The sequence below is a fragment of the Apostichopus japonicus genome, chromosome 6 (genome assembly GCF_037975245.1).
Source record: "Apostichopus japonicus isolate 1M-3 chromosome 6, ASM3797524v1, whole genome shotgun sequence".
NCBI lineage: Eukaryota > Metazoa > Echinodermata > Holothuroidea > Aspidochirotida > Stichopodidae > Apostichopus > Apostichopus japonicus.
The window spans coordinates 3,795,192-3,812,166 of NC_092566.1; the positions used below are offsets into that span (position 1 = coordinate 3,795,192).

The following is a 16,975-nucleotide window of genomic DNA, read 5'->3' on the forward strand; positions in this document are numbered from 1 at the left end:
CAATATTCATTCCAATCCAATGCAATCCATTCCTTTCAATTTTCAATCCAATGCAGTCAATGCAATTGATTCCTTCCAATATTCAATCCAATCCAATAAAATTGATTCCTTTCAATGTTCAATCCAATACAATCCATTCCTTTCAATATCCAATGCAATCCAATCCAATCAACTCCTTCCAATATTGAATCCAATCCAATCAATATTAAATTGAATCATACCTTGAGGTTGTAATCACTGGTAGCCCTCCAGAGTTGTTGAGGACTGTCGTAGCTACCTTCATTCCATAGTAACTCCAGATCAAACCCTACGCCCAACTCAGGAGGTGGGACCACCCTGGATTCAAACTCTGGTAACGTGTGATGAGACAGGACGAACATTCCTGGAAGAGAGATCAAATTAATACCCTTAAATAACCAAAGCAGGGGTGACCTTGTCAATGGTACTATTAATGAATGAACCAAATAGACTGGTATAATTGATTCATCTTTGTATAATTTTGGATTGAATATTAATATTTCATTTTTCATAGTAAAGGACATAACACATAAAATGCAATTTAATAATACGTATCTGATCGTGAAACACAATTTAGCATAATCAGCCCAATCATAACCTCTTACCTCTAAACTTTGTGGTCGTTTTGAAGTCTATAATCATGTTACCATCATCCCCGATTCTTATCCTCAAGACCTGGAGTCGACCACTCAGAACGCTGTCCGTTTCCAGACCAGCTCTCCACAAGATTGTCCTGGCAAAGTAATGCAAATGTGATCAAGTTTACATACAACGTTCATGAAACAATGTTTCCATTTCACAATATTTAATTTAATATTTTAACCTCTAAAAACAACACTTAACATCCCCCCCAACACCCCACCGGGCAAATGATGACTTACCATACTAAGCCACTTCTTGCACTATTTGGACAAACTCTCGGGGAACCACACACTAAATATTAGACCCTTTAATGTAACACTTATAAAGAACTTGATCACTTACTGATAGAAGAATGAAAACTCCATTTCTGTTCTGTGATCCAGAGAGGCCCATCCAGTCGGTGCCGTGACATACACGTACGAGATGTAAAGTGGTACGGTCACCGTCAGGAAGCTCTTGTCCCCGTCCCGGACCTGAAAGTCCGTGGTGACGGCGCCCCCACACAGATCAATCAACTCGGTCATGTGGTAATACGTGTCAAACGTCCACGTACAGCTCTTGAGATTGAGGTGTTTGTAGAGCCGGAGGGCTTTCTCCTCTCTGAGAGTGCTATCGAACTGATAGGGGTAGTCGTGTCCGGGGCCCAGGAAGATGTTGTTGTAGTCGATCGCGTCCAGGAAAGTGTAGTCTTCCAGACCGCCAAAGTTCACATCGTTGATGAGGTTGGAACAGATGTGCTGTTGACGGTAGACGGCCTGGGTCAGGAGGAGTCGGATGTTGTGGATTCGGAGGGTGGAGATGAGAGGGAGCATGCCGTCCTGGTGGGGTATCTCCACGGATACGTGGAGGGTGTTTGGGTGCTCCTCGTGGGTGGGGTCGAGGTACTCTAGATTAGCGATGAAGGATTGGGCCTGGAGTCCCCGGGATACGCCCGTGGTGATGGGCGTGTGACAAATACCGTTGTTTGTTCCGATAGTGACGATGTTGCTCCTCAATGGCACCCCTGGTCTGCCGTACTTGTCGTAGGGCTGAGCGACGCAGCGGACGTGGAAACGCCGACTGAAGTAAATGCTCTCTAGGACCTTGTGATTCGCGGTGGTGAACGGGGTGTCGTCCACGATCCGTTCAAACGGTGCCCTGGACCCTTCAGTGTCCGTTGGCATGGCAACCTCCCAGCTGTAGTGTATATTGGTTGCATTAATACCAGCCTGTTCACATATGGTACCAGTCATGGAATAGTCTGGGAACTGTGGATCACATGGCTGTAAGGAAAGAAGCGGTAACTTACAATAAAGATTGGAAATAGAGCCGATGTTGTCAATTAAACTGAATGTATCTTAAATTTAAGAACCCTTGGCAAAGCCAATGAACCAAGCAATGCTGTGATTGAAATAATGAAGTTACTTCAACCAATCACATCTTACTTTATCTTGATTATCCTAACTGATTATACAGTTATTTGTCAAACTATAACTTTCTGTTAACATGAGCGGGAAGCATTATATGAAGATGGTATATGTACTCAGTCTATTACGATACGGTCAATTATTAACTTACCGTGATGCAAACCAGAGGGTACCCAGGGGATGGGTCACTCTCAAGAGCATTGACCACATCGTCAAAGTCCATCAGAGATACCACTTTGGGTGTGGTAGGCAACACAATGCTGCCTGCAGCTTGTTCATCTATGATGGTCACCGTAGCCACGGATACAGGACCGAGCAGGGCGTTGATTGGCTCATCGGGGCCAAGCACCACCGAGAAGGTTTCGTGCCACTCCCGATCTTCGTTGTAAAGAATCTCAACTTCGGCATCGACCGATTCAACACCTTAGGAAGAGAGAGAGACTACAACAATCAATACTTATGTCTTGGGGAGTAAAGGATTTAATCTGTGAATGATTATGAATCACTTAATTCTCAATTATAAACGTCACCTGACGATTACAACTGAATGCCTTAAGCGTTTTCAAAGGAAATTTTGAGTTGCTATTTTACAGCATACTGCTGCACTGTGGCCAGTCTCCACATAGTTTCTTGAGTTGGCTGGAGCTCACAAAACTCTTCTTATGACATCCCTAACCTTTGCTGTAAGTCTGTCAAATACAACAGTTAGTCATGATATCAGAAACTAATACATGGCAACCTTTAAGCTCATCTTTGATAACCGTAAATTTTATTACTTACGGAGAGAGTTTAATACTCAAGAGCTCAAAAAGATATTTTTTATTAATATCAATTCAATTTGAAACAATGTAATTCACTTCTTTTGATTTCGGTTTGTTTAATTGATATATCTTCAAATTTGGATGATCTGTTTGACAAAAGAGCTTACCAGGATCAAAGATCAGGACGTTGGAATACGGCTCGTAATCGACACCAGATTTAGCAGATCCATCACGGGTGCTAAGGCGGACCTGAGAGGTGCGGTTTCGATCCCCAGTCCTCACTATGGTGACGGCAACGTAATGAGTTTGGTCAGGTCGAGATGGTTCTCGGACACTGTAAGCCATTTGTTGAAACTGTAACATGGGAGCTACGGAGGAAAGAACACAGATATGATAACAATATCCGTAAACTGTAACCATGGGAACTGACAAGGGCAGAAACAACGCTATCACCTCACGATGAAAGCAAGTTTCAAAGAAGAAAAAGCATGTTGGGCGAACGGGTAGCAACAAGAGAGAATAAATGATGATACAGGCCATTCTTTCAAATTTTAACAAAAGTAGTTGTAGGGTGCAGCTATGAACAATGGGCTTCGGTGGGGGGAGGGGGACATCATGATTACATGAGGGGTGCCTAAGAACTCACCATCTTCTCTATCGGTGATGGTGACAATGGCAGAATTGTTGGTTCCGATGCTGGCCTTACAGAATTCATTTCCTTCTGCATCCGAGAGTCGTACAAGGAACTGTTCGTCTGGTTCGTACGTGCTGTCCTCCATAAGTCTTACGCTGCAGTTTTTGACCTATCGACAAAAATAAATTTAAACACTCATCAAGAAATGATAACTTATGGAAAAGATTCTGATGGGTTTGATATTTTAGACGATTCTAAGCACTTTATCTTCTTCTCACAAAAATAAATAGGTAAATTTGAAGAACTAATAGCAGTAATACCAGATGGTTATTATACTTAGGTGATATAAAAATGATTTAAAAAAAAAAAAAATTTAAATAAAATTATTATAATATTTTACTTTTTAATAAAGTTATTTACTCTGATACCACAGTTTTGGAATGTTTCCTTCCTTTACAGGTGGAAAGGGAAAGGAATGACATTCATCTTTGTCAGACTCACCCTTTCTCCAGGCAGGAACACTATTCTAAATTCATCCGTGTTTCTTCTCTCATCATAGTCCATCATGACCTGAGCCGTCTTCTGTCTGGTATAGCAGACTACCGATGAGCTGTAACTAAGGTCACCTATCCTAGCGACGGGGATGTGAACTACTCCCAACTGTTCCTCCACTGTTACCTTCACGGTTGAGAACTGCATTGTGGGAACTAAAAACAAAACAAGAAATATAATGACGTGTGATCAGCAAAGGGCCAATAAAGAAGCTCTGAATAACAAAACAAAAAGAAAACTATTTGTGGCTACACTTGAGAACGGTTCATAATAATCCATCTTCTATCAAGTCACTTCCCTCCCACTTCCCCCCCCCCCAAAAAAAAACTTTCCATGCTCTTCAAATTTTTAATCACTATGCAGACAAACTCTCTTTATAAACTCCCCTACGCCCTTACAGCCATCTAGCACCCACTCCATTCTCATTATCCCCCCACTTACTCCCTGTACATCCCCTCCCTACCAATTCCCCTACACCCCATCCCCTTCATCTTGCTAACACCTTTGCCATCCTCACCATCTTCTACTCCCCCTGTAACCCCTCCCTATGCCCACTCCCCTACACCCACACCCTTACAGCGGACTAGCACCTACTCCATTCTCATTATGCCCCTCCCACTTTTCTCCCTGTAGATACCCTCCCTACCCATTCCCCTACACCCCCTCCCCTGTATCTTGCAACCACCAACCCCTTTCACACCATCACTACCGCTACACCATCTCCCTGACAACATTAACGTCCTTTTTTTACACTGCAAGTACAGTTGAGTTTGTACAGTAAGCAGTTTGAAAGGTCAAAAGGACCATACAGTGTTATTCACAGAGCAATACGTTTGGCTTACCATCCGAGGTATCATTGATTACTATGAGGGCCTCATGAGGAGCGCTGAGGGCCGAACCCATGGCTGAACTGAGGTACACCAGGAAGGTTTCATTACCCTCCATCCTGGGACTGGCTGTATCATCCACAATGGTGATTCGACACACCTGAGAAATATCAAAATATTTCACATTATTGATCTCAACCGCTATAGCGTTGATAAATTTAAGAAGAGTCAACAAATACTTACTGGAAGTTTACTCTTGATTTAGTACAGTATAAAACTTGTTAAGTTATAGGTTTTTTTAAGACAAACAGGTGAGAAAGGGATGGGGGTGTAGGAGTATTATTTCAAGACATCATGTGAAAATGCTTTTGGCAAATCTAAAAGTGGCACATTAGAAATATGACAGAATGAGTCGTTGTTACATGCAAAATTGAGATGCAAACACTTTTTATCTATTTTTATTTAAATAATGAAATTAGGTGTAAATTAATAAACCCTAAATGACTCTCACCTGTTCAAAATCATTATAGCTAAATCCATAGATTGGAAGTAGGAGAGGAGGGACAGAGGCAGAAAGAATATAACTTTCCTTTTCTTTAGCTACAATAATCTGTACCTATTCCAATATTAAAGTTACTACCTATTCCAATATTAAAGATGGTAATAAGGAATAAGGCCATGATATCATTCTAACCTCAACAGTCTGCTGTGGTCTGAATGTCAACTGACTGGCACTGGGTACAAAATCTTCTCCGGGGTTAGCAGACGGAGGATTGAGTGGTTTGGGAGCACACCATACCATGGAGGTGTGGCTCAGATCGCTACCTTGTCTGATCACCTCGATCTCTACCGTACCGGCGTTCTCGTTGAAGATGTACTCGTGATGTGGGAGATAGATCAGCGACTCTGTGGGAAATACATAAATACATTCAAAGATGAATTCTTCAATCCTCTTGAAAAGGACCTTTGACCCTTTCCAATTTCAATAGGGTTCTGGTCCTCACCAAACTGGATCTACATACCCAGAATGAAAGTTCAACAAAGATGTACTTTTTGAGTATAATATTTACAATGTTTTCAGACTTTGACCTCTATTGACCCCCAAAATGACCATTGAACGAAACAGAATTGTATCGTTCTTGTACTCAATAAGACAGATCCACATAGCAAGTCTGCTGTTAATCCACCATGAACTTTTTGAGTTACGGTGTTTACAAGCGAGTGTCACGTACATGCACGCACCCACACACACATGCAATCATCATTGCATAGATTCCTTCTGCCTCCAGCAAAGAATCAATAAGAATGAACACTTCTGCTGCCCCAGATTTTGTAATTCTATTATACTGTACTTTTTAATGAGGCGGTTTTATCCGTTACTATGGATACAAGTCACTTATAACTGCAGGATTCATGAGCAATGTCAATTTTTCCTCACCATCATTGGGTCCGTCAATCACCACCGTAGCTCTTGACTGTCTTCCCAGTCTGGCCTGAAGAGACGGCATTGCCAAGGCAACCTGGAAGTCTTCCTCATTCTCATAGAGGGCATCATCAATGAGCTGGAAGAAAGTATGGAACAAAATGTTAAGACGTATTTTGAGGCAATGGATCCATATACACTATATCTACAGTAAGTAAATTAATTAATTGTCATTATTCAAACAGTTTGTATTGTTTACATGGTCCTTGTGCCATTATTGGCATCTCCCCCTACCACTACCCCTAATATTCCCCCTCCCCCACCATGACCTCCAGCCCCCCCCCCCACAATACACATTCCTATAAGTTGTACTGAAGTCAAACAGTTTAAACATTTCTGTGCAATTCTAATTTCCTAACAGTTTTGGGGATAACTATCTACTCCATCTTGTTATTTCTCTCTTTACGTGAGTTTCTCAGAGCTGACGTTTATCCCAAACATTTTCCTTTATACCAAGAGATAAAGCTACATCCATTGCAATAAACTTCAAGCTGCCCTCCGTACCTTGACATCGCAAGAAGCCTTCCGTACGCCGGCAGGGAACACCACCTGGTACTCCAGGTCCATCCCCCTAGCCTTATAATCTGAACCAGATTCCAAGGAGACTAGACTGCTCCCGGTAGCTGATCCTGGGATGGTGAAACAGATGGCCGTCACAGTTTTACTGACATCACCTGTAAAGGACAATAACAAATCATGTAATAACAAAGACAGATAAAAGACAACATTATGTTATTATGATTATTATGATGATGATTATGATTACAGAATTTTTGACAGAGTTTAATTGCATAAAATAATAACAAATTGTATTAATCAATTTTGCTGATATAATTTGCATCAGAGAAAACAAATAAGGGGATTTGCTGGCCTTATCTGTATCAGGCAATATCATATTTTAATTCAGTTTTGCTGACTTCACTTGAACTAAAACATGCAATTTCATCAAATCACAGTATAGTATTTTGGGACATAATTGCAGCCATGTCGGTCGTGTAGTTCCTTCATCATGACTTTAGTCCCTCACTCCGTCCAAAGGCATGGTTTTAATAAACCTTTCCCTTTCACCGCATCTGTTAGATATTTCCTCACAACAACTGGTAGCAGTATTACAGCTAAACAAAAATAACCCACCTGTCCTGATAAGAGGAGCGAATATGAACCCAGAGCTCTCGTTAACATGCATCACTGATTCTTCAAACTGAATTGTCGGTTCTGAAAAAGGAAAAACAACCACCATTCAATAATAGAATCAATGTCAAACAGCTACAGTTTATTTTTCATGGACTTAAGTTTGCTTTTAGGTTTCTTATGCCTTTACAAGAGAGTATAGCTACCTTGAATTAAGAAACATTGCAGCTTTTGGTAAATTCATTGTACTTTTAACACCAAAAGTAAACGGACCTACCCACCCTCATGCTCGCCCCCCCCCCCAACCTCGCCTTGACTCAAATAGCTAGGCAGGGTAGGTATTTTATTCAAAGAAACTATATACACAGACATCAATGGCTCATTATGCTAAACTCATCAAAACATATTTAACCAAGCAACAGGACAATCCTGAATATTTCTCAAAGATGTGGGTAAGCAGTGCCCACACTCCACAAATTATTCTTTGGTTTTTGTCTATTGTATAGCCTACATATGATATGTGATTTACATGTAGTATACAGTTACACAAAATTACTGAACGCCCTAAACGGACTATAATTAATTTTTACGGTGACGCACATCCTGCAGCACTATTTCCATGATTGGTTGACGTTTTTTATTTCCAGCATGGTCTTCATAGTTTTGTGCATACTTTAGTGCTTACTCTAGATATCATCCTGCTATTACTAGGACAGCTATTAGATCACTACGCGTTAAAACTCAGACTGACTTTTGGTACAAGCGAGCAATGGTTGTTGCTTCAATACAAAGGTACATTTCAAGAACACCTGTCAATTAGTGCATGGCCACTGTGGCATTGGTTTTAATATATGTCACCATGCCCTCTTTTCTCTAGTCTTCATGTTTGGTTCAGCATGTTTCGAAAATAAAACCTTATTTTACATCCCATATTTTCCCGGGTCTTCTAACTGATCCCGGACCTTGGGACTGTACCCGCCATTGACACCTCCTCCCCACACCCTCGCCCCCTCCCCAACCTCCCTCCCCCACCTTCACTCTCATCATGCCTGATTGTGCGGTACTTACTGTCTTCAATGTCATTGATTGCCACAACAGCGGTGAACGGTTCTCCCAACAGAGCATAGGCCGGTGTGTCAAGGGCCACTATGAACTCTTCTTCATCCTCATAGATTGTGTCATCGTTGATGATGACGGTACAAATCTTAGTATCCTCTCGTTCTTCAAACTGGACCTGTTGTTAAAATTGGGATTATAAGAAAAAATATCTTATCCACTGATTTTAAAAATTCAATAAGAAAATTGTCAATTTTGCTAATTTACCATTTATGAAACAAAGTAATCTTTCAAACTTGAGTTAAAATAACAGAATTCATTAAATTAATGATTTGGATAACTTTATAAATGGGGACTTGCGTGGTAACTTATAAATATAGTTGCGTGCGCCGGTTTGTGGCTGCACCCTATGGGAAGTCCCCCGGGGGACACGCGGTTGTGGTGCACTGTTATGCCCCAGGAGAGATTGATTGAATTGTGCACACTTTGGTGTTTTGGTGCGATAAGTTACCAATGACCAGGGGTTAAGTTGTAAATTTGTGTGAGAAGGGCTTGGCCTTGAACAAGACTGTAAACCTTCAACTTTAAACTTTAAATGAAGCTTTACCTGTCCAGCATGTTCGACGTAATCATTAAGTCCAGGCCGGGCTCCAATGGAGGAGGCTGAGGTAGCAGACCCTGGTTCGGTACGACATAGGACAATGGAATACTGCAAGAAACGATGAAGGTTCAACGTAAGACTCTCAATAAGGAAAAGGGGAAAGAGACAAGGGGAGGAACTTTGGAAGGTCAAGGGATGGTCAGGGGGTGGAGGAGGGGTGTGGGGAAAGCCCAAAACAGCCAAATGGAAAATGTTTCATACCTTTTTTAGTATGAAAACACTGACGAACTAACTTACTCTAAGGAACATAGTTAGGTAGCTATCTGCATTTTTTGCTTATCATATTCGTACAATGATCTGGGTTAAACGTTATCTTTTGACTTTAAAAAATTAAACACAATTCTACGTCTGAGAATAGTAACAAAAATTAAACCAGACAGTACTTTGGTAAGCAATTTTTAAGAGGCTAAAATTTGGGGAAATTATATATAATCTTTCATCCAAAGGTACCTTCTCTCTTATCTGCGTACTCATAGAAATATGACAAATTCAGACAGCTTTTGTCTCCCAATGTCTTTCTGGTCACAACTGGCCTGCTTAAGTTTACCACTCCCCTTCATTGTCATTCTTACTCCTACAGATATCAATAAAATTAGATATTCCATCGCGTCTTACTGATTACTTTCATCATCGTGACCTACTGACCTGGTTCAGGTTGCCTGTTCTCTTCACCGTCACTCCTATCGATCCCTGTTGTTCGCTGACATTGTAGACGGCTTTCTCAAAGTGAATCAGAGCCCAGCGTATCCTGAACACCGTACCGGATACCACATTGGGGGCGGTGTCCGAGACATCGAACACGAAGCGGTCGCTCGTCACAGAGTCTAACTCTGTATCGAGTACATATCGGACCACGCCATTGTCGATGTCCTCTGTGGAAAGAATGAAGAGCGCCCTCACACATTAATCGTCACTCTTTCTCTTCGTAAATGCTCGAGTACAGTTGACGGTATTTAAACTGGCAGACAATGTTCAGGATGCAGAAGATCCAGTTACCATGGAAACAACTAAGATGATCTCCTTTTAAAGGTTTCCTTTCAGTTCAGCCATTTTGTCTTATAGTTTGAACTGATGACAAACCAAGGGATGCTCTGTACCTATTTTTATGAATAGTTAACAACCAATAGCTGTCACTACAAATCACAAACCAACATTAATGCAAGCATTAGATATTTTCTTGTGACTACCAAAATTGTTAACAATAAACAGACTAAATTATTCCAGCCTTTGTTGAGATGGTCGGCTCTAAGTAAATATTTTCCTCATATAATTAGCCTCCTCACCTTGTGTGAAAATGGTAATGGGAGTGCCGACCTCCAACGAACTCTCTAGGTATCCGTGTCTAGGTGGAGATGTGACCGTGTACAACAACTGTCTGTCCTCGGTATCCGTGTCCATGGTCTGTAAATTACGATCGGTAATCACACCCAAGGCCTGGAAGAAGTAAACAGTAGACAAATAGACTTGGTTGCAGTTTATATCATATCCATAATTTACATGCAAGGCTAGAAGGTATAAAACAAATACTAAACTTAGCAATAAAACTGCTTGAGTGGGACCTATTGGAGTATTTGTGATTTCCTTTTCAGAATACCTGCTTGAAACTGAGAATATTAAAACTATATGTCACTTGCAGACTCCCCCCATCTCCTTCCCCCTCCCCTCCCCTCCCCCCTCCTCTTCCCCCCTCCTCTCCCCATACTCCCTTTTGCTATATTTTACTGTATACATCTGGAAAATTCACAAGAGGTATAATTTATATACATCTGTTGATATTACATGTGTTGGGTTATTCGATACCTGGTGAGGAAGTGCCAGGAGACCCCTTTCCCCCCCCCCTGGTAAGCTCAAGGGGTCTCTTTGTACAAGGAGGAGGATATAAAATAATTTTCTATCTTTCATTTTTTGCTGGCAAAACTTAAATATAAATCCAAAACGCTATATGGAATGTGTGTTCATAGTCTCTGCACAAAACAAAATACTAAACACATATAGCAGGTAAAATAGAAACCACTGGTTATTAATTCTTCAGAACCGCTCAGAGATTTAAAATACATCAGTTTTGTTTTTATATCAGAATCATCACACAACGTTGGCTACACTTACCCTGTCATCAAGATAATCAAGATAACCAAATAAACATATACATCAGTTTTTTTTTAATATTTTTATCAGAATCCTCACACAATTTAGGTTGAACTTACCCTGTCATCAAGATTAAACATATAATACATCAGTTAATATTTCCTGTTGCTTTATCAGAATCAGTCTCACAACGTAGGCTACACTTACCCTGTCATCAAGATAATCAAGATAACCAAGCCCCAGGTTTGTGACAATTCTTGGTGTGCCGTCATCCACCGGCATGATGGTTATCTGGAAAGCCTGAGATGAATGGAGAAAAAAATCCTTATCATGACAATTCCAATTCCCGGCCATTGCCATGGCGACGATGACGATAACAACAACAGTATTATTCAATCAAGCACATCCACTTGGGGGGGTGGGTAATAATAATAATACAATATTTTTATATAGCGCCAAACAAACCAGGGAATAATTCTCGTAGCGCTTAATCATAACAATCATACCATATATGCTTTGGTGAAAAGATACGTTTTGAGAGCTGATTTGAAACCGTTCACAGTAGTGCACATTTTTACATGTTCTGGAAGTGAGTTCCACAGGCACGGGGCACTGGATGCGAACGTTATCAAGCTTTAAGTATGTGTTTTTACTCTAGGGATGAGTAACATCAGCTATGAATTAGAGCAAAGTGACCGTGTTGATGATGGTTGGAGCTGAAACAAGTTGGTGAGGGAGCTTGGTCCTACATTGTGCATACATTTGAACACCATCAGAAGTAGTTTGTAGTTGATTCGTTCCCGTATCGGAAGCCAGTGGAGTACTGTTCTATGATGTGATCAATAGATTGAGTAGCAGCCAACAATATCTACAAACAGTCAAATGTTTAAAAAGCTATAACTGCAGAAAAAAGATGCTATAAAATGGCTAACTGGATGATACTTTTGACCCAGTGTTTAAAATCTGAGAGAAAGTGAAATGAAGTTCTTTGTTCTTTTCTTGTTATTTGTTCCTTTTGTTCTTTCCACTACTTACCTGGGCAGTATTTGTTGTTACCAGTTCACCTCGTTTCTCCACCAAGAACATGGCGTTACGTCCGTCCGATACGGTAAACTCAAAGTTATCTTCCACCGTGTTCGTTCCGTCGTGGTTGTAACTGACGCGGTTTTCGTAGATGTCCGACATGGTGAAGGTGACGGTCGGAGAGTAACGTCCGTCGTCGCTGAGGTAGTCGATGGTGCCATGGAGAGGGTGCTGGAAGACGGTGAACATCACTACATCCTCCTATACATGGGACAAGAGAAAGATGGATATGCGAAGAATTTTACATGAAGAATATCAGAGAGAGAGAGAGAGACAGACAGCAATACGGACATGCCGTGACCCCAGGACATGGAATGTAACAATAATTATAGTATCACTCATATTGATTCACAGTAGACAGAACGAAGAGGACACAGCAAACGATGTGGATATATTTCTTCAAAAAGTGCAACCCACAAAGTTGTTTTAGGCTGATTGCTGTCAATTGTTGTTAATTTTATATCTTGATAAATATATCTAACAAAGATGGGAAAGCAGTTTTGTGATGATTATTATTTCCAAAATTGCTTTGTATTCCAGAACTTTGTAAGAATTGTTGCTTGACAATTATTAGACATCCCTGTGCTCTTTGAATTCGCACAATCAACACCACTTTCTAACAGATCTAGTTCTATCTCATGCTTTGCAAGCACATAGTAGATTAACATTAACACAAGCATTACTATGGTCAATGGGTCAAATCAAAATGGTTCTAGTCATCCATTTCTTTGCTTCTTCAGGATTATTTACAATTCCCTTCCCTTCCCTGTTGCATTAAATGACAATGCAGTGTGATTCCTGGTAAATACACATTATGCAAGTGCATACTGTGTCTAATGACAGTACAAACTAGCAAACAAATTGTTAATAGCAATTGCCCCATTCCTGTCCCTGTCCCAAACTAAGGGCTTGAAAGTTCATTTGGTAGAGTATCCGACCCTGCATTCAAGATATCCACAGTTTCAATCCCATTTTTTTATCAGAAAAAATGTCTTTTTTATTTCAGATTGAAAATATATCAGAATTTTGATTGACTTACAGGTGTGTCTGCATCTTGGGCCTTCAACTCAAACTCGGTGATCGTCTTCCTGACACCCTCTTGAACTCTGACCCCAAAGTTGGTGACCAATGGAAGTGAATCATCCACAGGGGAAATATTGATGTAAAATGTTTGTGTCACCTGAAAATAAGTAACATACAGGCAGAAGTCTAAGTTTTAAAAGTCTTGTTGAAAAATCTTAGAAACCTTTTTTCACTTTCCTTTCTCTTGACAATCGTAAAGTATCGATTTGTTGAATTGCTGTTATTTAATGCAAAATACTGTTAAACATAGGAAACTTATCTGTTGTTATGGGTTGAAATAATCAACTTAAGTATTACACATGAGCCATATAGCACACATCATTATCTCTCTGTACTTCAGACACATCATACGACATGCATCGTAGTTTGTGTAAGATGAGAAATATGATGGAAATATTTCTCACGTCGTTCGTTCCGTCAGACACGGAGAAGATGAAACTGTCCATGGAATTCTCGGCTCTGCTGGTGTGGACGTAGACGAGATTGCGAGCGGCCAAGTCGGCCTGGGTGAATTCTGATACAGGTATCCCGGGGTTACTGGCCATCTCCAGATGGCCTTCGCTGGGTCCGTTACTGACCGTATACAACAGATTACCGGGCACGCTGTCCACATCGGTGGCAGAAAGGCAGTTGGTGGTGACTACGCTGGAGCCCCCTTCGTCTACTACCAGGGGGCGGTTTGCCAGCATTCTTGGTGGGATGCGGTCCTCTGTTGAGGGAAGATGAAATGAAAGTATACTTGTCTAGGTTCGATTCTGTACATTATTGATGGTTCTCGGACTAATGTAAGAAATTCATATTAACTAACAAGTCCCTAAAAAAAATGTAAAAAAAAATAATAATTTAAAAAAATCAAACAAAGAGGCACCCCTACTTTTCTGGAAAATGTTATCATAACCATCAAATGATTTTTCGATTGCAATTTTCTTACCGTTTATGGTAATAATGAAAGATTCGTCAATGAGTCGATTGCCTTCCGGATCAACCACGGAGAACTTGAAGATGGTGGTACCAGCTGCATCTGTCACGTTATGAACATAGTTGATATAACCTGTAGAAGAGAAAATAGGTCATGGAGATCTCATACTTTATTTCACATAAATTTCTAGGTTAGTTTCGGTACCCATTAAGTTCAGAAAGGCTTTGTTTGCTAAACTAAGTCGTGTCTGAATGACAAAAGGTCCTGTCAAGATGTTACAGTAAACATTCCGTTTCTCGGTCGCAATCATGATTATTTTCCGTTGCTTCCTTACCGTTATCGATGTCACCCTGGGTAAACGTTCTACGTCTTCCACTGGTGCTAATGACCTCTGACCTGCCGCCCTGGATGTATCTCAACGAACCGATGGTAACGTCTTTCTCCAAGGTGTAGATCAGGTCGACGTCTTCAGAGTCGATGTCTGTGACTATGAGTATGTCGGCCGTGATCAGAGTTGTAGAACCTTCAAAGAGAGAGAGAGAGAGAGGTGGAGCATTTACAAGAGGTTTTAAGTCTGCTCTGTGAAGGGACCAAGTAGGATGCTGTCTTAATTATACCAAATATACCATGGTACCACACTACCCAGTCGATGATAGTGCGACGTTTGTGAGGAAACAGGTAAGTAAAAGTGATGTTGAATAAATTGCTTACACATATATCATCAAGTACTGGTTTCAAAGATAGACTTTTGTACACATTTTCCAAATATGAGATTCTTTAAAGTTTTAAATAAGATGAGCCATTTTAAAAAATTTAAAGAGGAGGAGAGGTATAGCGGGTCATGAGAACATTATCCATAGGAAAAAGAAATGCAAATGATACGCAAGTCAAAATGTAACTAACTGACATATCATTAACTGTTCATACTTAAAATCGACTATGATCTATGTAAGGGAAGCCTCGCAAATCTAACCGCCATGTCCGGGCCGGTGGATTTTTCCGCGGCTATAATGAGCACAGCCACAAGCAGATAATGAGTCACACTTGAGTGCACACTCTCTCCAAACCACCCTCCACGCTATACAGTTACATTCACAGCCGCGGTCAAGTTTTTACTAAGCCGATTTGAACACAATAGTGAGTGAACAAAACATCATAGCTAAGTCTCAAGGTATTCAAACGTTTCAAAAAGATAGTATGTTTATACGTCGTATTTTATCCTACTGCAGAAGCAAAACTTTTGTGAAAAATAAGCAAGGAAATGTGAATTTACACTGCAGGAATCTAAAATGCTATCTTTCTTATTTTCCCAGTCGGCCAAGTAGGAACAAAAAGTTTCGTTGCCTTTTTGCAAGGACATTAAGTTTCCTGAATTTTTAAGATTTAAAAATCTAAAAAACTGAAATCACAATCTCACTTCTTGTACACGTGCACATAAGCGTGAACCAGAGCCTAACATACGGGAGGACTTTAGAATAATCCTACTAAGTTGTATAGAACAGGACCTAAACTACCTAGCTAGGTGAAAAAAAATCGGTTGACTGTAGGGAATTCTTCGCACTCCAGCGAAGCTGTACTTTTTTTTAGCCAGCTAGATCGTAGACATGAGGATTGAACAAATGACGATAATTTCTTGTGAAAGAAATTTGAAATAAATGTGGAAAAAATGCGATTGTCCTTTCTCCGTTTTAAGTGTAAATGTTATTCTAGCATTCCATGGTTGAGAAAGTTGAAAGAAATAAAGTTTATCAACTTCATTTACTGACTTTTGAACTTCGTAAAAAAAAACGTCCTTTACTACTCTGAAAATCAGTAGAGAAATTAGCATTTGTGTACGAACAGTAAGTTGGTATACCTTTCAAACTTTACGAAAGATCGAGCAAAATACTTTCGAAAAATTCACGCGAAACTGGCATTTCGTGCTAAATGCAACTAATGTCATGTAGACAAGGCTCTAGTACACCCATTTATGAATAAACCATACGACCACATCTGGCGGGGGAAAAAGAAAGTATTTTCTAGAATTTCCACCAAAAAAAAAGGAAAAATTAATATCCTACCATAGTTAAGTGTATAGTAAATAGCCTAACCACTTCGCCGGTTACGGATCTCACGTAACGACAAAAACACAACTAATTGTATTTTGCGGAGTTCACGTTTTCTACAAGGACATGGAAAAATAATTAACATTCAGTGTATCATGCCAAGTGGCCTAAAACATGGGATTAAAAGGTTTACTTTCATAAAGATAGCCATATATACTGTAGCTATTGGGGCCTTGATATCGTGCTATGTCTCTGTATGTTTTAGACTCGTGTATCATGGGGAATAGAATGTTTTGTTCATGCGGAGGAGTCGGTTGGCTTGAGGTGTGTTTTACTTACCTTAATGTTACGGGGATATATACTTTTCTTGAACGTCTAAGATAATATTTCTCATAACTTTACCGATCCTTTACTGACTTACCTAATTAATTCTAGAGTGGAGCCAAACTAGTTTACTCCATGAAAAGTTTTTTGGAAACATGCCAAAAATGTTAACAAACAGGTACCTGGGAAAATTCGCAGCCCATGTACAGTATGCCTACGATGATATTTAAGTAGGGGTAAACACTGCAGTTGTAATCTGATGTAC

At 40.3% G+C, this 16,975-nt stretch overlaps 1 protein-coding gene across 1 annotated transcript in view; it reads right to left on the reverse strand.

Moving 5' to 3' along the window:
- LOC139968710 (extracellular matrix organizing protein FRAS1-like) overlaps positions 1-16,975 on the reverse strand; it is a 137,778-nt gene that overhangs the window by 6,820 nt on the left and 113,983 nt on the right. Inside the window, exons 40-61 of the mRNA XM_071973012.1 lie at positions 14,676-14,864; positions 14,354-14,473; positions 13,827-14,131; positions 13,379-13,519; positions 12,292-12,540; positions 11,464-11,556; positions 10,455-10,605; positions 9,817-10,043; positions 9,118-9,219; positions 8,523-8,688; positions 7,458-7,538; positions 6,828-6,997; positions 6,279-6,402; positions 5,535-5,746; positions 4,856-5,000; positions 3,963-4,168; positions 3,474-3,630; positions 2,995-3,195; positions 2,218-2,489; positions 1,003-1,922; positions 624-751; positions 222-382 (exon numbers count right to left, since the gene is read on the reverse strand). Of these exons, the coding sequence (XP_071829113.1) occupies positions 222-382; positions 624-751; positions 1,003-1,922; positions 2,218-2,489; positions 2,995-3,195; positions 3,474-3,630; positions 3,963-4,168; positions 4,856-5,000; positions 5,535-5,746; positions 6,279-6,402; positions 6,828-6,997; positions 7,458-7,538; positions 8,523-8,688; positions 9,118-9,219; positions 9,817-10,043; positions 10,455-10,605; positions 11,464-11,556; positions 12,292-12,540; positions 13,379-13,519; positions 13,827-14,131; positions 14,354-14,473; positions 14,676-14,864 (4,520 nt within the window). The remainder of the gene's footprint in view (positions 1-221; positions 383-623; positions 752-1,002; positions 1,923-2,217; positions 2,490-2,994; positions 3,196-3,473; positions 3,631-3,962; positions 4,169-4,855; positions 5,001-5,534; positions 5,747-6,278; positions 6,403-6,827; positions 6,998-7,457; positions 7,539-8,522; positions 8,689-9,117; positions 9,220-9,816; positions 10,044-10,454; positions 10,606-11,463; positions 11,557-12,291; positions 12,541-13,378; positions 13,520-13,826; positions 14,132-14,353; positions 14,474-14,675; positions 14,865-16,975) is intronic.